The sequence below is a fragment of the Sceloporus occidentalis genome, unplaced genomic scaffold (assembly GCF_023333645.1).
Source record: "Sceloporus occidentalis isolate IW3139 unplaced genomic scaffold, rSceOcc1.0.p SCAF_9, whole genome shotgun sequence".
In the NCBI taxonomy this organism is placed as follows: domain Eukaryota; kingdom Metazoa; phylum Chordata; class Lepidosauria; order Squamata; family Phrynosomatidae; genus Sceloporus; species Sceloporus occidentalis.
In genome coordinates this window covers 16,761,889-16,783,511 of record NW_028316989.1, presented here as the reverse complement: position 1 = coordinate 16,783,511, position 21,623 = coordinate 16,761,889, and the positions used below count along the sequence as shown (strand labels likewise).

General features: G+C 41.1%; 1 protein-coding gene across 1 annotated transcript in view; it reads left to right on the top strand.

The window, feature by feature from the left end:
* Positions 1 to 21,623, top strand: part of LOC149306992 (uncharacterized) — a 117,169-nt gene that overhangs the window by 53,718 nt on the left and 41,828 nt on the right. The window contains exons 27-50 of the mRNA XM_089538237.1: positions 31 to 233; positions 1,093 to 1,242; positions 1,432 to 1,611; positions 2,276 to 2,392; positions 3,939 to 4,088; positions 4,769 to 4,984; positions 5,436 to 5,540; positions 5,679 to 5,823; positions 6,015 to 6,232; positions 7,242 to 7,460; positions 8,556 to 8,662; positions 9,845 to 9,998; positions 10,691 to 10,790; positions 11,882 to 12,048; positions 12,793 to 13,026; positions 13,457 to 13,554; positions 14,421 to 14,598; positions 14,963 to 15,208; positions 15,774 to 15,866; positions 16,531 to 16,704; positions 18,173 to 18,328; positions 18,642 to 18,762; positions 19,985 to 20,202; positions 21,339 to 21,590. Of these exons, the coding sequence (XP_089394363.1) occupies positions 31 to 233; positions 1,093 to 1,242; positions 1,432 to 1,611; positions 2,276 to 2,392; positions 3,939 to 4,088; positions 4,769 to 4,984; positions 5,436 to 5,540; positions 5,679 to 5,823; positions 6,015 to 6,232; positions 7,242 to 7,460; positions 8,556 to 8,662; positions 9,845 to 9,998; positions 10,691 to 10,790; positions 11,882 to 12,048; positions 12,793 to 13,026; positions 13,457 to 13,554; positions 14,421 to 14,598; positions 14,963 to 15,208; positions 15,774 to 15,866; positions 16,531 to 16,704; positions 18,173 to 18,328; positions 18,642 to 18,762; positions 19,985 to 20,202; positions 21,339 to 21,590 (4,001 nt within the window). The remainder of the gene's footprint in view (positions 1 to 30; positions 234 to 1,092; positions 1,243 to 1,431; positions 1,612 to 2,275; positions 2,393 to 3,938; positions 4,089 to 4,768; positions 4,985 to 5,435; positions 5,541 to 5,678; positions 5,824 to 6,014; positions 6,233 to 7,241; positions 7,461 to 8,555; positions 8,663 to 9,844; positions 9,999 to 10,690; positions 10,791 to 11,881; positions 12,049 to 12,792; positions 13,027 to 13,456; positions 13,555 to 14,420; positions 14,599 to 14,962; positions 15,209 to 15,773; positions 15,867 to 16,530; positions 16,705 to 18,172; positions 18,329 to 18,641; positions 18,763 to 19,984; positions 20,203 to 21,338; positions 21,591 to 21,623) is intronic.

Here is a 21,623-nt window from a genome sequence, read left to right as displayed (position 1 = left end):
AAACCTAAGTATGTATTTTTCAACTATTCAATTTTCAGAACATGGGGGGCCTTGCCCCATGGGCCACTTTTGTCCAGAGGGGACCAGCCACCCACTTCCCTGCCCTGTGGGAACCTATAACAACCTCACCAGGCAACCTACTTGCTTCCCATGTGCAGCTGGTTATTACTGCCCTGAAAACACCACAGACTACAGTGGGTTTGCATGCCCACCTGGCTTCTACTGTCCTGAAGGTAAGATGTGCCATTCTGTTAATGTGACTGATGTTTGTGGTCCAAAGGAAAAGAAAAAGAGAGAGAACCTCATGGAGCCAGAAAGCATCATATTCTTAAATGCCATAGAGGAAGTCTGTTTGCTTAGATACCTTGGAGAGCAAAGCCTTTAAAGTTAACTTGAGAGATTGTTTTTGCTTGTTGGTTTTTAAAGTGAGAAGAGAACTGGATTTCCAAAGAGAAATAAAGGAGTAAATTTACAAAGCTTCAAAACTGTTCCAGATCCATCAGTGCCATCTCCTGGCAGCAATATAGTAGTACAAGATCCCAGAAACAAATGAGTCCTCTACATTGTGTTAGTTTGATTGTCTGTATCCAAATGCCCCTCTCTGTCCATTTCAACTCTGCTTGAAGAAGCATCAAGGATGGACCCAATGACCAACCTACTTGTTGGTTGCACAACCATTAAAAATAGCCCTTTCCAGCTTTTCAGTCTGGCAACCTTAATTAGGAAAAAAAAGCTAATTCACACTGCAGAAACAATGCATTTTGATACTGCTTTAACTGCCGTGGCTCAGTGCTATGGAACCCTGATATTTGCAGTTTTGCGAGATACTGTTAGAGAGCTGTGTTGCAACAACAAACTACAAATCCCAGAATTCCATAGCATCACATCATGGCAGTTAAAACAGTGTCAAACTGCACTATTTCTGCAATGCAGATGCAGCCTAAGTTCCCCTTTAGTTCTTATGAGCCTCTGCTTGCATTCCAGACCCAGTTTTATCATCTCCCATGAGAACTAAGCCCAAAGCACAAGGAAAGACTTGTCTGCCAAATGTTTTGGTCACTGCAGTGCTGTCTGTTTTATTGTGCTTCCAAGGAACTAGGTTCGCAACTGAGTTTCCCTGCCCAAGGGGTTATTACAACCCAGATCCTATGACCCAGAGCCTGGATAGCTGTCTACCCTGCCTCCCAGGACACTACTGTGGAAAGGAAAACTTAACAACCGTGTCAGGGAAGTGTGATGCAGGTAAGGCTGTGTTATCTAAGCCAGAAACTTCTCTATGACTAATGACAATTCTTAAGCCAAAAGAGGGAGGGGGGAGCAAAATGAAGTTGTTTTCCACCATCACCTTTTTCCTCTTGTACCTTTCCTACCATCTTGACCAGATGTTTTTGTGTGTGTGTGTGTGTGTGTGTGTTCTCTTTGTTTGAGAAGGCTGGTTCTGCATCTCTGCTGCCTGGACCCCACAGCCCTTTGATCTGGACAACTACACAAATGGCAACTGTCTTTGCCCAGCCACAGCCACTGGAGCGAAATGTTCCCCTGGGTCTTATTGCCCGGAAGGCAGCCCTGAGCCCATTCTCTGTCCTCCGGGGTTTTACTGCAATGCACCAGGTAAAGGGGAAAATAGGCCAGTTGCACTAGAATGCAGTGACTAAGTAGAGTGAAGGAAAATGTTTGAACATGTTGTAGGCTGCCTTGGGTCTAGAGTTGCTGTATTCCAGTCCTTCATATCCAGGCATTTGATTTGCATATTGTGCAAATTATTATAATTATGCATATTGTTAATTTGCATTATGATTATGCAAATTCAACACATTAATCACTGCACCTTTTCTACTATTATGTTTCAACTTCAGTACCAATATCAAACTAAGAGATCTCTTTTCCTCCCCCCCCCCTCCATCAAGCTGGTGTGAAAAGAGGGACCTTGAGCAAGTCACACTCTCTCAGCCTCAGAGGATGGCAAACCCCCTCTGAAAAAAGGTCTTTGTTTCAAAACACACAAAAACCCAATTAGCATCAGATTTACCATTTATGAACTTAAATTGCTATCATACCTATTAATCTCTCCCTTTAGAATGATCTTCTAAAGTTTTGCTGATTTGAAGTTTATAGTCCCAAAGTATTTGTATATCTATAAATAAGAAAATATTGAAAGCTGCTATTATATATGATTACAGCAGCTAAGTTAACTTGTGTGCAAAGATGGAAAGACAGCTGGAACATATGTTAAGTACCACAGGATCTATGTTTCTCTGTTCTCATCCCTCTCTAGGTCTCTCTGCTCCAAGTGGGGAATGCGCTTCTGGATTTTATTGTACAGGTGGAGCATCTACTCCCAAGCCAACTGATGGAGTTATGGGCAACATCTGTCCTCAAGGGGCTTACTGCTGTGAGTGTCTGTTCTTCATAGAATCACAGAGTTGGAAGAGACCTCAAGGGCCATCCAGTCCAATCCCCTGCCATGCAGGAAGACACAATAAAAGCACCCCCAATAGATGGTCATCCAGCCTCTGTTTAAAAACCTCCAAAGTAGGAGACTCTACCATGCTCAAAGGCCGCATGTTCCACTGTTGAACAGCTCTTTCAGTCAAGAAGTTCTTCCCAACATTTAGGCCTATTTTCCTGTAGTTTGAATTCATGGCTGCATGTCTTAATCTGTGGAGCAGCAATACATAACTATGGTAATCGTCATATATATTTGGCACATTGTCCAAGAACTCATTTTCTATGCACCCAGACCAACACCATCTGCTCAAAATAGGAAGTATCAGAAAGCTTAAGAAAACCCCAACGTTTGGAGAAATACACACACACACCCGGCCCAAATTCTTAGCAAACAGTCTAAGGGTTCAAAATTACTTTTTGGGGGGATGGATCTATAAATTGCAGAATCTCCCAATCACCGTGAACATTGAGTATGCTTGCTTGGGAATTCTGGAAATGATTAACCAAAAGTAACTTTTGGGGATACTAAATAAATAAATAATCTAATGCACAATAAACTGGGATGACTTGACATGTCAGTATACCTCACTGAAAAACTGGTCATGAGACGATGATGATGATGATATAATAATAATAATAATAATAATAATGCCTCTACGGTACAGATAAAGTATGAGCACTCTTTCATTGTTGTTGTTATCAGAGGCAGCAATAGTTGAAAAACAAAGATTTAAGAAATAAAATTGTATATTGGGCAAAGATATATTTTGCATGAAATGACATATTTAACACAAAAGATGGTAATTTTGGAAAAATCCCTTCTACAAAACAACCTTGGTGCAATTGGACAAAAATTCTATTGCATTTTGCAGTTGCAGAAAATTCTCATAATCTCATCTAGTGGGGAATGTATTTTAGACAGTTTTAATTCTCAAGTGAGAGGAAAGGAAAAATAATCAAAGATTTGCATCCCCAGGAAATGCCCAATAAATACCAAGTAAATAGATGGCATCTTCTGTTTTACCCCCTCACTATGTTCCACGGGAAGATTTACATTAATGGACTTGGAGGTTTCAGCTTCTGCTGTTTTCAATTTGAATCTACAGTTCTGATTCAACTCCTGGCAGCTTGAAGGACAAACATGTTATAAATGTTCTAGATAAATACAGTTATCAGGTGTTGAATGATTTTCTTGCCTGAAAAGAACAGGGACATCTGTAAGGAGTGTTTTGCATTTTATTTATTTTCACCTAGGAGTCACCCTATAACCAAATCTCTCTCATTTATGCATAATGAAACAGTGCAATAAAACCAATAATAAAAAGGGGGAAAATCATTTAAAAGCTTAATTAAATTAAAAGCAGCCATTGCATAGCATATTAAGATAGCAGTCAGAGAGATGGAGAGTGAGTGATTGTGCTAATTCTATTTAACAGCTGTCTGATATTTTTTCCTTCTATATTTTTTCATTCCTATGTTTTTCCTGCCAGCTGTGGGGTCTCCATCACCGACTTCATGTCCAACTGGCACCTTCTCAAACTTGTTAGGGAGAAGTATGGTTTCAGACTGCCAGCTCTGTCCCTCTGGGTTTTACTGTGAAGGATCAGGATTGAAAGCCCCCACTGGAGAATGCTGGGAAGGTAAACCACCTTGGCAAATGGATACTCCTTGCAGGTAGCCAGGACAGACAAATTACTATATAACTGATATATGTTTGCAGACTTTGGGAAAATTACTTTTCTGGTCAACTTCCAGAAATCCCCAGCCAGTATGGCTTCCATGTTGGTTAGGGCAGGGGTTCCCAACCTTTGGTCTCCCATTTGTTTTGGACTTCAGATCCCAGAAGCCCCAGCCAACTTGGCCAACAGTCAGGACTTATAGGATCTGAAATCCAAAATATCTGGAGGATCAAAGATCAGGAACCACTAGGTTGGTGAGTTTTTGCAGCTGGAATTCTAAAACATTTCCAAGGTCCATATGTTTGCAAGTGTACCTAAATTTACACTTTTTGAGACATTGTTCGGACCCGTGGTATCCACTGAGGTTTGGTTCCATGACCCTCTGTGAATACCAGAATCTCAAGTCTCATTAAATACAATGTGATAGTAAAATGGTGTCCCTTATATAAAATGCCAAAATCAAACTTTCCTTTTTGGAATATATATATATATATATATATATATATATGAATATTTTCAATCTCTGGATGTTTGATTCCATGGATAAAAGAAACCTGTGGATATGGAGAGCCGACCGTATATCTCTGCCATTCCTTTAGTGTCCTCTCTTTTCTCCAACACCTTTTCAACTTTCCCTGTAGGCTATTACTGTGACAACCAGCAGGGACCCATCAGTGACTTCACCCTCTATCCTTGCCCACAGGGCTATTACTGCCCACCAGGCACACAAAGGTCTACACAATACAGCTGCCTCTCAGGGACATTTGGACCCAAGCAGAGGCTAAAGGACATCCAGGAATGTCAACTCTGCCCATCAGGAAAATTTTGTTCATCTCCTGGTTTGGCAGCTCCAACAGGTAGGTTGTTTCTACATCCAGAAATGAGGCAACAAATGTGTTGAAAAGACAGTCAGAAATGTTTTCGGAAGAAGATTTAACATCTTAACAGTGCATTCTGTATGTGATTATCAGAGCTTGGGAAGTTGTTTTTAATAATAATAATAATAATAATAATAATAATAATAATAATAATAATAATAATTCTGCTGAGAAAGGGATTTGATGTTAGGAATTTGTAAATTTTCTACTTTTTCTGGTTTGTGCTTGATACATTTCTGAGCATGTGCTTTTGAATATCAGCTGCTTAGGTGACAGTGGAGCTTCCTTAAGACAACAACAGCACTCATCTGTATATTAACAGATGCATATCGTGGAGCATACACACTAAAATAAAATCAGGGACAGTTAGTCTGTCTTGATTTCAGATTTCAAACCAGCAAGGAGTCTGCAATGCTCTTTTTCTTTCCAGGGGACTGCTCTGCTGGGTATTGGTGCAAGAGAGCTGCTCAGATTCAAAATCCAACAGATGGTGTGTCTGGACGTCTTTGCCCTCCTGGACACTACTGTCTTTCAGGTGGGGTGTACTTTTTTTCTCCTTTGGCTTTGCGTGGAAAGCTAGCAAGTTTTACTCCTCTGCATATTCTTCAGCATCCTTTTGCTGTTTTCATCCAGTGCCCAAATAAACCTGGGCATTCTTGGTTTGTTCTTTTAGGAACTCTCACTCCATCTGCCTGCCCACGTGGAACCTGGTCTGGTAATGAAGGGAATCAAAACCTCCAGAATTGCCAGCCCTGTCCTGGAGGACATTATTGCAATGGTACTGGTCTTGCAGCCCCGTCAGGATTCTGTGCAGCAGGGTATGATCAGAATACACAGCCAACACTCCTGAGATTTAGATATCTTCACAGGATTTAGATATCTTCTATCCACTTGCCTCTCTGATTACCTGTTTCAGGAGATTTAAGATAAGATACGAATTCCAGAACTCACCTCTTCCTCTGCCTCTCTTGTTGTTTACAAAGCTATTTTTCTCTTGTCCCTTTGGCAGGTTTTATTGCATTGCAGGAGCTATCACTTCTACTCCCACAGATGGAATTTCAGGTGCTCCATGTCCTGTGGGCCATTTCTGTCCCTTTGGTAGTGATCGGCCCACTCCCTGCCCCCTTGGTTTCTACATGGCTGAGACACATGGAGAAGAATGGTGTCACACCTGTCCAGAGGGGAAGTATTGTATCCCTGGTCACTTGCCACAGCTGTGTCCCAAAGGTGAGTCTCTGGCTTCCAAAAGGCTGGGAATTCTCTCCTTGCAGAGTTCTCTACATTGTCTTCTATTGGTTTTAAGCCAAGGGTGGCAAACTGTAGTGCTTGGGAAGCATGTAACCTCAAAATGTGTTTTTGTGATCCCCAATCCCTCCAGGTTCACCAGAACATCTTTTTTTTCCCCTTGTTAAAAACAAAGCAAAACAGTGAATTGTCTCTCCAGGGAGCTTCCAACAGTGGCAATTTGGCTTTTAAATAGATTTCAGCCTCCCACATATGTATACATATATTTAAAAATGTCAACTTTTCAAACCCAGAAGCAGATGCCAGTCATCATTATTGTTGCTCATACAAAGATTAAGAATAGCTTTTATACACTCTGCTTCTTTATTGTTTTATTGGCTCACTGTGTTTTGTGATCCACTCGGTTGAACTATGAGATTTCTTAAAATGTGAGTGTAGATCTGGAATGCCATATTGATTTGCTGGATTTGAAAGCTGTCAAGCCTTTAGAATTGTGGGGGATTCCTCAAACCTTGGAGTGTACAAAACTGCCTTGACTTTGTCTATGGTTAACCATATCCCATCATGGCATTTCTGCATTTGTGGTGGACTCTTTTATGCAAAAACCCACACTGTTTATAGATATGTCAGGAGAACTCAGTTGTAGTTGCACTAAGAAACTATGTTATAAGCCATATAAGTAGAGTTTCCAAATAGCTTCACAACTAAGCATGGACCACTTGACCTGAGTGTTGTGTAATTCATTTTTCTAACATTGTATTTACAGCCATATTTTGTTCTCTGTTGTGATTTAGGACATAAACAGATGTACAACTGCAGTGCTGTGTCATGTGTCTTCAGATTATGTCCTAGCATCTCTTCCATCTCTCCATTGTCTGCCTATCTGACATCTGTATACATGGGAGGCCATACATTAACAATAGGAAGTTGTACATTTTTTTTTGCCTTCACAGCTTTCCACTTTCTATACTGATATGTCTTTCCCTTCCAGGCTTTTACTGCCCTGAAGGAACAGGCTTAAACTGGGAGCCTTGCCCCCCTGGAACTTATGGTCCTAACCAAGGGGTCTCTCATCAAACTGAATGCAGAGCATGTGATGGAGGGAAGTTCTGTATGCATCACAATGCAACTGAAATCACAGGACCATGTTGGGAAGGGTATTACTGCACCCAAGGAGCAGATCGACCTAATCCTGACACCCACCTTAATGGTATGGACCTTTTTACTTGAAGCAATGTTGATATTTTATTTTTTACTCTTCTGGAAGTTCTCTTTTTCCTAAGAACTAGCCTGAAGGCTCTTCAAACATGGCAAACGTATCTGAGCTGCTCACTTCTGTGCCAGTTTGTCTGCATAAACAGCAGATGGCATGATAAGACTGACTCTGGACTCTACCAGTTCATATGAGAATTTGTAAGTTACTTTTAAAAACAATTTGTTAAGAGTTATAGTCCCCCTTTTTTTGCAGTCCCACTTACAGTATTTTCACAAACACATGCTAACAAAACTTAAGCAGAGCAGTGGCAGGCAGGGAGTCTTGGAGATGTCTCATCCACAGGGTCGCCATGAGTCGAAATTGACTCAAGAGCAGTCAACAACAACAACACATCCCTAGCTCCAATCTTCCCTTCTTCCCATCCTGCTCATCCACGTTATTCATCTGCACTTATACACTGACAAACCCAAGTAATCCCTTGTTATTATGATTGTCTTTGTTTTCAAGAGTAAAAGGCATGAATAACAGTTATACACATGCACATTTCTGGATTGAGATGGCCACATTTTTGTTTGCAATAGAACCAATTGGGCCCAGCATAGAGCAACTGATACAAGCCCCGGATGGTCTGACTGATGATCACTTGCCTTCACTTTTCATGCAATGACATTATGAGAAATGGGCAGAAGCTATTATGATGCTCCCCTACCACTTGACAGTGAGGCAGGTGCAGGCTATGATCTAGGCTTGTTCCTGAAAGCCTTCACCCCCAGATCCATTATAAGGATCTCCCAAAACTATGGGATACAGGCACACAAACTCTATAACCCCTTAAACCTGGATTCAGCCCAGTTCCCTTAACTACCTTATCACAAGCTATGATAAGAATGACCACCACATAGGGATGAGAAATTTCAATCCAAGAATGTCAGTATAATAGTTAATGCATAACAGTTAACACATCAACTACATCTGGGAATATAACCAGGGAGAGTAAGTAGGGGTGATCCCCTGGAAAATGAAGCTTCCAGTATGGCAGGGAATATTTTTATGTTTTTATAACCTATCACCCCTTCACTTTGATCATAGGTGATGCTGGTCCATGTCCTTTTGGCCACTACTGTCCAAGGGGTACAGCTATTCCACAGCAGTGCCCGATAGGAACATTTGGTGCTAGGACCAAGCTTAGCTCTGAGGTAAGGCTGTGCATATCAAATATAGTTACAGATCTCTCGTATAGGAATTGGTAATTATGCCCCTTCCTGGGTATAATTTATACTGGATATAAACTCAGCAAACAGCTGAAACTGTGCATGTCACATAAAATTAATCATTCTTAAACGGAAGCTACGTTCCAGAATATTATACCAAACGTATTGCCTTTCTGTCACACACAGTTCTGTCACACAGATTCTTCCACTTAGTTTCTTTTTAATCCAAAATGTATAATAAAGACAGTGCACAGAAGCCATTTCATTTATTTCTAGAACTAATAGAGAACCAGTGTTGAATAGTGGTTAGAATTCAGGACTGAGATGAGGAAAATCCAGTTTAATCTCCTGAAGGAGTCATGAAACTGAGGATGCATCTGCATTGTAGAAATAATGCAATTTGATACCACTTTAAGTGCTGTGGCTCCATCCTATGTGATACTGGGATTTGTAGTTGTACAAGGTATTTAACCTTCTTTGCCAAAGCATACTGGTGCCTCACAAAGCTACAAATCCTAGGATTCTGTAGACTGAAGCCATGGCAGTGAAAATGATGTCAAACTGCATCATTGTAGTTGCACCCTCACTGGATCATCTTGAGGCAATAATGCACAGGATTGTTGTGAGGGTAACTATCTTTAGTTACCTTCACAACAACCCCAAGCATTATTGCCACAAGACGATTCAGTGAGGGTGCTGTTACAATGGGCTTTTGTGAGGGTAAAGTGGGAAGGAGAAGCATATAGCCACCTTGCGCTCACTGGAGGAAAGGCAGAGCATTGTGATGGTCATGATGATGATAATGATGATGACACTAGGGTTGACCCTTCTATTTTTTTAATCCGGTGTATAAACCTCTAACGCGGATTAAAAAATACACCGAATCAGATTCGAATCTAAGTGGAAACGATATAGGGTTAATCTAGAACTGTTCTAGAGTTAATTCGGGTTCAAGTAGGAACACTATACCTTGGATTTGATTTGTAAACCGGAGTATACGCCAGTGAGAACAACCCCCATGATGGTTATTGCAACCACCACCACCATCACCACCACAGTCTCCAAACAATCAAAACTTCAACCAACTGAGTTTCCAAGAGAATATAAATGGGCAAACAATGTTATTTTTTTAAATAAAGAATCACTGGCCTGATTAATCTTTCATAGGATGAGTGTTCCCATTGCCTCCCCGGTCACTACTGTGACACTCCTGGCTTGACAACTGTGAGGGGACCTTGTGAAGAAGGCTTCTACTGCACCCTGGGCTCCATGGTTCCTGATCCACCAATTCCGGACCATAGTGGAGGCCCATGTCCTACAGGTAGCTCTTATCCTACTCAAAAGAAAATTCCAGAGAAGTCATAACAGGCAGTTTCTTAGGGCTTGAGAACCCTTTCTTTCTTGAAGATGGTGCTGGGTATAAACCAGTGGGGGGGAAAAACCTCACCTCTGTTTTCTATGAATAATAGCAACTGCTGAAAACCTTTCTTTTATGCACAGTCCAAAGAGATAGCCATGTTAGTCTGGAAAATCAATATGCAAAGGTCATTTGTAGCACACTTTGAGACTTTGTGGGTTTTATTGTTCTTATATTGTGTATCATATAAACTCTGTTGTTACCCGCCTCGATCCCCAAACGGAAGAGGGGGGATATAAATAAATTATTATTATTATTATTATTACTATTATTATTATTATTATTATTATTATTATTATTATTATCTGAAAGACACTGGTAGCATGGACTTTCATAGCCTTGCGTCTAATTCATAACTAAACCATAATTCAGCACATGCTTTCCATGAAAAAGCCTTCTGATTTTTCAGAACTGAGAAACACACCCATCACACACCTTTTGGAAACCTTTTTTAAACTTACAAAAGTCTCAAGGAGTTCAGTGACCTCTGTCAATGGTTTTGAGAGAGGATTTTACTTTTGCTATAGTGGTGCTTTCTTGTCCGGATCTCAGCAGGGCCCTGCTATGCTGATTGTAATGTGTTGCTTTCCTTACAGGTTATTTTTGTCCCCAAGGCACAGCTGTTCCACTGGCATGCCCACCTGGGCAATACAATCCTTTGCCAAGGCAAGCCAGCTGCCTCACCTGCCCTTCTGGGTAAGGAAAAGAATGCTCTTTATTAAAACATAGTATAAGAGAAGGGAAAGTTGGGGGGGGGGGGGAGTTGAACAGCAGCCAGTGAAAAGATACAGAAAAGTCTCTCTTGTGTGTTTGTATGTATGTGCCTGCTTACAAGGTGCCTCATCACTTATGGTGGCCACATGAATTTCATAGGATTTTCATAGGCAAGGAATACTCAAGAGGTGGTTTTGCTAGTTCCTTCCTCTGAAATATGGCCCTGTACATACCGTCCATGTTGTCCGGGCTGGCGGCAGCATTTTTTCCTCCGCAGGGAAGCCGCAGCCACCAAACTGTGTGGCTTCCCTGCAGAGGAAAAAGAACCCACAAAAAGCAGGTTCTTTTAAAGCCGCAGGGGCAACGTAACAAGTGTGCCATTGGGACACTGGTTACATAAGTGCCATGCAGCAACGTGTGGACGCCACACGGCGCTTACATAACAATGGCGGTACCTATGTATACAGGTTGCCGCAATTTTTATGGCTCTGTGCCGTACTAGGGTTAGGGACCGTGCAGTTGCTGCATGGCACCTTAATCCTAGTATGGCACCAGCACGGCGCATTAGCACTGTCTGTACCACACCTAGAACTAGTTATACGTTTATACTGTTTTGATTTTTCTTTGCACTATTTATTTATCAATAGCATTAATAGCCTCCTCTTGAGCCAAAAAAGCTTATATGATACTGTATGTCACAGGACAGCCTCTGCCCTCAAGTTTATAATATAAATTTAAGACACAACACACAAGGAAAAAGGAATTGGGAAGAGGATAAAATTAAGTTCACTGCTTATAACTTTTATAATGGCATTAGAATGCTCATAATGTGCAGCAGATGGGCCCACATGCACTGAAGTGAAGCCTGGTTGTTATATGTATTACTTAATGTTTTTAAATATTATTGTTAACCATTGAGAAGAATGTAATTTATGAAACAATACAGAAGTACTCTTATTAAATAAAAGAAATCTCCCTCTATCTCATCAGGCCTCTGGTGTGCTAAACCTGGAGCGCTGCTCATAGAACTTGGATGGGTTCCTCTTCTTACTCTTTCTTTTTCTGGGATGTAGGTACTTCTGTCCCAAGAATTCCTCATCTTTGGCTGGGAGCAAATGTCCAGAAGGACACTATTGCCCTCCTGGGACTGTGTCAGAAACTCAGTTTCCATGCCCAAGAGGGACTTACAATGCAAACTCAGGAAGCAGTGATGTGTCCCTCTGTTTTTCTTGTGAGCCTGGTGGGTATTGCAACTCAGATGATTGAATGTTTATTCTGACAAGAAGGCACATTTAATTATTTTCTGGGCTGGTGCAAGGAAGAGTTCATATGGGAAGGTGGTGGCGGTTGTACTACCCAGAGAAAGGCAGGAACATCATGTAATTCCAAAACAAGGGTTTAGGAAACTTGCCCAGACTTCAGTTTTTAGCTTCTCAAAGCTACCTGACAGTCCCAGAAGCCTCCCAGATTTTTCACCCCATTGGCCCAGTTACTGAGTGATTTTTCACCTGGAAAGGCAGACAAATGGAAGAAAACTGCTTTCAAGTTTTGCTACCCCTGTCCTCCTCCAAACTGTTTCCAATCCCATCCAGTCAAAACTGGTGACTGGAAGTGATGAAAGATCCCTTTAAGTGCATTGGTAGTGGGTCTCCATGGTGCGCTAACCCATCCCTGTTCTGAAATGATTGAAAACTTCAGAACTCACAGGTTCTCCTAACAATTTCTATTTTCTGCCTAGGAGTACTGTATTTGTTTGTTTAACATAACAGAAGGAATAACAAGACATGGAAGCCACGTGCATCTCCCAAAGACATTTTTCCAGTCCCCAGTAATTCCTGTCTTGTTGTTCCCCAATATTGTTTGTTTGTTTGAAAATATTTCCTTATGAAATGTTTATTCTTTTCTGTTTTGTATTGTTTTTACCATTTCAATGCAACATCATTGATGGAACAATGCCAACAATGGATTCCAATGCATCTCCCAGGCTATTACTGTGCCCTGCCAGGTCAGCCTCATGTCACAGGCCCTTGTTCAGCTGGATACTATTGCACAACAGGAGCATCCACCCCAACGCCTACAGATGAACCAGTTGGAAATGTATGCCCCAAAGGCCATTATTGCTCACAAGGGTCTGCTATGCCCCAGCCTTGTCCCCGTGGTTTCTACAGTAACTCTACAGGAAATACCAAGATTGAAGACTGCCTCCTTTGTCCTGCAGGTATGGTGAAGGTGGTGAACAACTAAGATCTTAACATGCCTGATACAGCAGCCTCTTCTAACCCAGCATTCTCCACAAATTTGGAACTGCAATTCCTATCATCTGATAGTCATGTTGGTTGGAGATGATTGGAATGATAGTCAGACACATCTAATGAGTGCCAGACTGTTGAAGGTGGATATACAAGGTGAATGATCCTGCAGGCATTTCCCAAGATAGTGCATGTTTAAACTGGTTACAAGGCAGTCTGTCTTTAATCCAGAGATGGTTGGCTAATGCTTAAGTTCTTTACTAGAACTTTATTAGGTAATGTAGGTTCACATTTTTTCCCTAGATATAAATACGATGTACTAATTCATTTGGCTTTACCTGTTAATGTCTGTTAGCCATGTATCTTGAGAAGCTGTCCTGTATTTTTGTTCCTTTGCAGGATATTATTGTGATGGAACAGGACTTTCGTCTCCTTCTGGTCTCTGTGATTCTGGGTTCTACTGCAGTGGAGGCAGTGTTTCTCCAAGACCTGTACTAGTAAGCTCTGGCAAGGTTCCTATTATTGTTGTAATGTTGGGGAAGGAAAGAGAAAGGGAGAACTAGCATTTAACACTGGCATTCCCTCTATCTATTCCAGTATTTTTTTGTTGTCTCCTAGTTTCCTTCAGAGGGTCTTGTCTTAATGCACCTTGTTCCACTGCTTCCCCCACTTCTGAGGTCTCTTATGTGGACTTATCTTCTAAAATTCCACTATTATTGTCATGTGCCTTCAAGTCAGCTCCATTATATGATGATCTTATCATAGAGTTTTCTTGGCAAGATTTCTTGAGATACATTTGCTTCTACCTTCTTCTAAGGTTGAGAGAGTATGGCTTGCCCAAGGGCACTCAGGGGGAGTTGGGTCCATGGCTGAGCAAGGATTCAAACCCTGTTCTCCCAGTGTCTCAACATTCAAGCCATTGCATGATGCAGACCACTAAATATATTATTCCAGCTTGTTCTATCACTGCCACCACAGACACAAATGTGTCTGAATTTATGTCACCCATAACAGTAATATCCCTAGCTCCAGCACTACTGTAGATACTCGTGAAGCATATGATTTTATGATTTTTTGTGGATGAACAAGATTTTATTAAACAGAAGAATTTTTTTTAAAAAAAATACAATTACTTATTGCACAGAAGTGTATGATCTGAAAATGTGTACCTTTTATGGAAAGATAACATTTGATCCAACAAGGCTACTCACTGGAGAATTTCTAGTGCTGTTCCTTAAATTGCAGCCCAGGTTTCCAAACTCAGCACATTATGCCTTTGTGTCATAGAAGATCTCTTTAAAATGTTTCTGTCCACTTGCATTCCCATGGCTTCTACGCTGATGGCTTGCACTTACACTTGCAGATGACAAGCAAAGGGGGTCAGTGCCCACCTGGCTATTTCTGTCCACTGGGGACTGGCAGGCCACAGTTGTGCACAGCAGGGAGTTATAACCCTTTCTGGGGGATGGCCCAATGCCTGGAATGCCCCGAAGGTGTTTATTGTGATGTTGGTTCAGCTAACTACACAAACTGTCCGGCTGGTGAGTTCAGACTGTAGAATTATCCTTTCAGCTTCTATTATCTTTAATTGAAATCACTCAAAGCTCTAAAAATTGTCCTCCTGATATTGCCCATCCTTGATCTAAAGAGTCTCCTCCTCCATAACACCATTCAATCTATATTTTAAAAATACCTAATTACACCACTGATTTATATGGAGAAAATAAGTCAGCTTCTACAGGGTCCCTGCTGTACATATACCCTTCAGTAGGAACCTGTCTGAGGCATTAACAGTGTTTCTACCTAACACCTTAACATCCACCTTTAAAAAATGATTATATACTTTTGGTCCAGTGTATTTTGTTTCTATATTCTTTGTGAACACCAGTCTCTTTCCCACTCTAGGACATTATTGCCCAAGAAACACTAAGTTTGCAACACAGTTCCCTTGCCCTCGGGGAACCTACAGTGAGGTTTTGAACATTAAGACGGTCTCTGAATGCCAGCCATGCCCGCCAGGGATGTTTTGCTCCAAGCCAGGCTTGATCAGCCCAGATGGCACCTGCAATCCTGGATGGTACTGCCCACCTGGATCAGCGTCGGGCAAGCCGGTTTTCCCAGTAAACAACTCAGTGCTGGTTGGGAAAGATGGTACTGGTAAATTTATTCCAACACACCTCAAGGATACCAGGTTGGCATGACTGTGCTAAGTCAAATATGGATAGAAGGGGGACACCATTTTTTTCCCCTCTGAAAATGTTAACATGTTAACATTTAGGGCCACAGTGTATGTGGCACTGTTTGGAGAGGCAAGCTTACAGAGACAGCTATTCCCACAGGCTTTTAAAAGTCTTAGTTAATATGTGCTCTTGAGTTTGTGTGTTTGTGTGTGTGTTTGTGTGATCAGTGCTTGCAGAAATCTCAGATGTCCCTGGATTAGGTTTCTAGGCCATGAGAGCCTTTACTTGCTCTGGACTTCCATAACTAGCAAAGCCAGATAACAATGAAAGATACATTATGCAAAAATGATTACAAGTAAATAAACAGATTAATCAATCCAGATTGGGAAAAATGTCAACATTTGTATAAATTACACAGCCCATATGATTCTTGGTGCAGAATTTGGATTGGTTGTGTGCATAAATTTACTTTCTGTAACATAAAAAGTCATAGCTCTTGACTTTTTTATACACAGGTTTTTTCATTCTGTTGGCAGGGTCTGCTGGACAAACCTCTGGTTTAATTCAAATGTGTCAAGCTGGGTCATTTTGTCCAGAGGGTTCTTCAGTTCCTGTCCCTTGCACTCCAGGTAAATGTATTTCTCGTTAACTCATAAAACAGTGTTTCATCTCAGTGTTCCATATTCCTTTATCTTGATCAGAAAGCCATAAGTAGTTGTCTCCTAAATTGACTTGATTTCTGATATCCATAAAAGATTCTAATGTCCATAAAAAATTCAGAGGAGAACTTGCTTCCCCCTCTCTTTCTATGAGGTCTTCAGCTACACCTTTCTCTCTTTCTTCTGCTTGGACACACTTAACCCAGGCCCTGAAATACAAAACTTCTCCAAAAGTCTTATTTGCAAAATAATTATATACCTCTGAATGTATCTGAGTCAAGGGCAGGATTCCGGTGGCCCTCTGGTTGTTGCTGAATGACAGTTCTTAGCATTTCTCATTGATGGCTATGTTAGTCAGGGCTTGTAAGTCAACAACATCTGGAGGGGCTTCATGATGATTCCCACCCCTGGTAGAAATTCTCATAACTTGTTTCAGACATTACAAGATGGAAAAGTTTTAGGGGCCAAATCGAGCTCCATTACATTTTGTCTCTTTTTATCAATATGTTAGAATCATCCCAGTGATACTATAGCTATAGTGGGTCACATTGATGGTGCAGGAAAATCCAGCTAGTGTCAAGAAGACCCAAGAAGGCTTTGGTTCTGGAGATACTTTTCACTCCTCTCCTTCTAGGTTTTTACTGTGCAGCTTCAGAACTGGCTGCTCCATCAGGTCCTTGTGATGCTGGCTTCTACTGCACTGGGGGCACCACCGTACCCAACCCAACAGATGGTACACTGGGAGATATTTGTCCTCGAGGCCATTTCTGTCCCCAAGGAAGCTCCTCTCCATTTCCATGCCCAGCAGGTACATTCAGGTTTAGATGCCTTCTGCCAAAACACCACAGTACTTTGCAGATGCCAAAATCAACACACAGATGGAATATATTCGGAAAGTCTCAGGTCCAGTCTGTATTATTTTAATCATTATCATCACCATTGCCATCATCTTATCCTCTGACAATGAAATCAGTTCTATGATAGAAAAGCTGTATGTAGCCAAAAGTGATGCAAAAACAGAACTATCAAGGTGCAACAAATGTGGAAAATAGCTTGGGGGGATTTTTTGGGGAAAAGGATGGCAGGGTGAATCTGGGAATTGTTATCCAAAAAAGTAACTTTTTCAGGTTCTGGTTTGGAAGAACCCCCTGTGATGAACTGACTTACAAACCAGCCAATCAGAAGCCAGAGACCCTAAGCCAATCAGGTGCTGGCTGAGGAGTTTGAAGATTCTGTTTGGCAGCTGGGTTGAGTCAGTTAGGGTTTGGAATCCTGAAGGATCAAACTGGAATTCAGTAGGGAAGATACTTAGGATTAGAGACTGAGGGAACAGTATTTTGATAATAGACCAAGGAAGGGTCTGTTAGGTCCAGAGAGGGACAGTATTAGTTATGGAGAGTCTAGGGAGGAGAGACTCCGTGTAGCCAGACTCAGAAAGAGGGGTTTGGGCTACATAATTTCTTGAGTGATATATATAGCCTGTGTGGCTAAGTTAGTATTAGAGAGTTAAAACCAGACTTGTATATATGCAACAAAAGAAGACATAGTAACAACTTCATGTCAAAGTTACCTTTGCCTATTCTGTGTTAAAATAAACTTTTATTCTTATTTAACTATCCACTTGGCCTGTGTTTTAACATCCATCCACGGTACTGACCTTTTAAAATGCACAGGGGTGTTGGGTCACAAAGAAGGAAACAATTGTGAGGTGGGGGGGAATCGTTACACCCCCAAGAATTTTTTAAAAAAACTTTATGGTAAATTGCATTTTAAAATGTTAAAATAATAATAATAATAATAATAATAATAATAATAATAATTTTATCCTGCCTCTCTCACAGGATTGAGGTGGCTTACAACACAATAAAATACAATAATACAAAATAAAAACCATTATCCCTCTCTGATGAAGAATCAGGATGAAATGGATTTATACTTTGAAATGTCTGTGAATTTGGGAATTTGAGATCAAGTAGTCCATTTTGAGTCAGGTTTATAGTCCTGTTCACTGTGTGACAACTTTGAGATCCTTCCGTTGCAATGGTGAGTGTGCAATGGCACACCCGAACTGCTGTGCCAACCAGTGTAGCTACTACCGTGGCAAGTCTCTTATGTTGAGGTCATAACAAAGTTCTCAACCATGTGGCAAATGCTGGGTGCCTTGTTCTGACCGCAGAGCAAGCAACTCACCATTGAGTTGCATTAGAGGGCCCATGAATGCTAGAAATAACCATCCTGTTACATGCATACACATCTCTGTATGTTTCTTTTCGTAGGATCCTTTTTAGCCCATCGTGGTGGTCAGTCGCTGAAAGACTGCCAGTTCTGTGTGCTTGGTTGGTTCTGTTCCCGTCAAGGCCAAACATCACCAGAGGGTTTGTGTATGGAAGGATCATTCTGTCCAGAGGGGTCTGTGTCTGACCAAGTTCCAGGTAAGAAAAATACAAAAACAAGAAACAATTATTATTATTATTATTATTATTATTATTATTATTATTATTAGTAGTAGTAGCCCCCTCTTTCCCCAGAACTGGGACTCATGTGATGTGCTGAGAGACATTTCCTTGTTAAGGATGACAAATTCTTAGAGCAATCTTTATATCTCTTCTTAATGAGTATCATTTTTAATTTCTTTAAGCAAGTCTATATTCTGAATTATGATGCATCCTTGTATCAACTGCACATGGTGCTAGTTAAAGGCATGTGCAGTTATAACACATAACACCTTTTTTGTTTTTGTAACAGATCACCTCTGCCCCCTTGGTCACTATTGTCCCATGGGCAGCTCAGAGCCCAAACCATGCCCTCCTGGGAAATATCAGGATGAAAGTAGCCAAAGTCTATGCAAAGAATGCCCAGCAGGAAAGTAAGTTAACACATTGGACATGATCCTTGCCTTTCTTTGCTTAGCTTCAGGGTTTCCCTTTGCAATCTGCACAGCAACTGTCATTGGCTGCTCTCAGTTCAAATGCAAAAGCAAAAGTAAATTCTTTTCATGCTGAGCATCAAATGCAAACAGTAGAAGTATCAAGCCATTCTCTGTTGTTGTTTCTTTCCATTTTGGATCTCTGTTACTAGGACATTTAACGTCTTTTTGTTAAGATATTTCTGGAGGAATGAGCAAAGGAGTTATTTTACCAGTTGAAATGTTTTCATTATGTATCTTTGGCATCTAAATATAACCCAATTTGCATCTTTGAAAACAAGGAAGGACTGCAATCTATTTTTGTTGTGTTTTTACAACATGTGTATAGTGCATTTCAACTATTCAAGGCACTTTGCATTATCCCATATAGCAATCACACAAGGTAAAGCTGTATTATTACAATTGTATTGCAGACATGTCTGGTCTGAGGCACTTAATGGATTCTTGGGAACATAGCAGTGTTGGCCATATAGCCAAGTGCAATGACATCCAAAATCCCCCCAACAGTGTGTGTGTGTGGAATGATAAAATGATGATGTTAGTCACAGGCTTGCATTTTCTCAAGGTGTTGTTGGTGTGTTGTTCTTTGGAGGGATAGCAATAAAGATGGGTCCCTTCTCCTTCTGGCCATGTCTGTGGCACTTTAATTCTTGAATTCTGAATTCTTGGCTGCCATAAAATTTGAACTGGACACTTCTAGGTTTATGACAGTGTTAGGCCTTCCTCTTCCAGCTCAGCCTAGCTACCCTAAGTCATTTCCTCTTCAATATTATTTATTTACTCAGTAGTAGATTTCATTAGCTTGCTCCCTAAGCTATCATTAAGCTGTAGCCATTTCAACATATAGCAGCAGAGAAGGATGAAATTTGAAGGACCACTCCATCCACTCCATCAGCGGCTCCTCTTGCTGAACTGTTTCCATCTAACCGTTATGTGATTATTTACTACTTAATTTTTGGAACTGGTGCCTGAGTTTGTTTTCCTCTTCCCTCCTCAAGTCTTTCTTCTTTTGTGTTTATTGTAAATTGGAAAACAACCAGCAGGGATTGTGTTATTTGAAGCTATTGTATCTGAGCAGTTGTAGATCTCTTTCTGACTGACGGACGGTATAAAACACTTTGTTTCCATGAATGAGTAAATGAACAGTCAATCTTATTTATAGGTTCTGTGACCCTGATTTCCAAGCACACGATTTCAAGGAAACTTCTCCAAAGGGAGTGATTAAGCCATCTGACTGTCTGCCTGGATACTACTGTCTCCCGGGAACAAAAAATGCCAAGCAGTTTCCATGCCCTGATGGGACCTTCAGTAACCAAACAGGCCTGAGCAGCTCCAAAGAATGCTGGCCCTGTCCTGGAGGCAAATTCTGTGCAAATCCAGGTAAATGAAGGAGACAATAAGTTGAGAAGATGTAGTCTTCTGTCCTTAGCATGCCTGCTTGGAAGTCTGTGCTATTGAAATAGAATTTTATTTAAGAAGTGGCACGTGTGATGAATACAGTGTTGATCTCAGAGCAGAGGACAACTGTGACATATGGCACATGTTTTGCATCTTTAAGATTCTGTGATTAGTTCCTGGCACCTTTCTAAAAGAACTGTGAGTTTCAGAGCTGGAAGAGATATCTGCCTGAGACCTTGCGAATCCTCCACCAACTAGGGATCCATCTACACCACAGAAATAATGCAGTTTGGCACAACTTTATGTGTTGTAACTCCATGCTATGGAATCCTGGGATTTATAGTTGTACAACGTCTTTAGCCTTCTCTGTCAAAGAATGCTAGTGCCTCATAATACTACAGATCCTATGATTCTGTACGATGGAGCCATGGCAGGTAAAGTGGTGTCTAACTGCATTATATCTAGATGCACCCCAAGTCCCCAAAACAGAGTGAGAGCTGGCAGGTAGTGTACCTGATCTATAACCAATTCCAGCTCAAAACTGTTTTCAGATATGAGGCTTCTGCTCAGTGGCAAGATTATCAATAACATGTCACTGGGAAAAAAATCAACGAATTTGTCCCTTTCTAGCTGGAAAAAAATGGCTTTGACCACTTTTCTCTGAGCCTTACAAAAGAGTGAGTGCATATGCATGAAAAACAAAAATGAAAATAAGGACAGACCACATAATTTGTTTTTGTATTGTGGGCCCCATTTATTAGTCATTCTACCTATAACAGCAGGCAGTATTGCCCACCTTCTTCAGCCAGTAATTTATGGCAAGATTTACTTATGAATTGTTAAATACTGTAATTAATTTGAGTGATACTGGAGAATGATACGTTCTGTGTGTTCCTTGCTGTGCTTTTTTAAAATACATCTTGTGGTTCTTTTACTTTTTTAAAAAAGAAAAAGATACCAGGCTTCCTCTTCCCATCTCTTTATGGACACTGTTCCCAGGAAGAAAATTAAACTCTCCAGCAGAGGTTCTGAGCAAACTTCTAGATTGAATAGCCTGACTATTTACATGCAAATCAGGTTCCTGAATGCACATTTAAAAATAAAAATCCCTTTTCTAGGTCTCGTTGTTCCTAGTGGCCCTTGTTTGCCTGGATATTACTGCACCCTGAAAGCATGGGTATCCAACCCAGTTCATGATGAAACTGGAGACTTCTGCCCCGCAGGGCATTTCTGCCCCTTGGGTAGCAGTAGCCCAACACCATGCCCTACTGGGACCTTTCTACCCCAGCTTGGAATGATGTCCCAAAATGCCTGCTTGCCTTGTCCTGGAGGAAGCTTCTGCCAAGGGGAAGGCCTAACCAGTGTTTCAGGTGAGTCCCACAGTACTCTATCCTAGCACATTG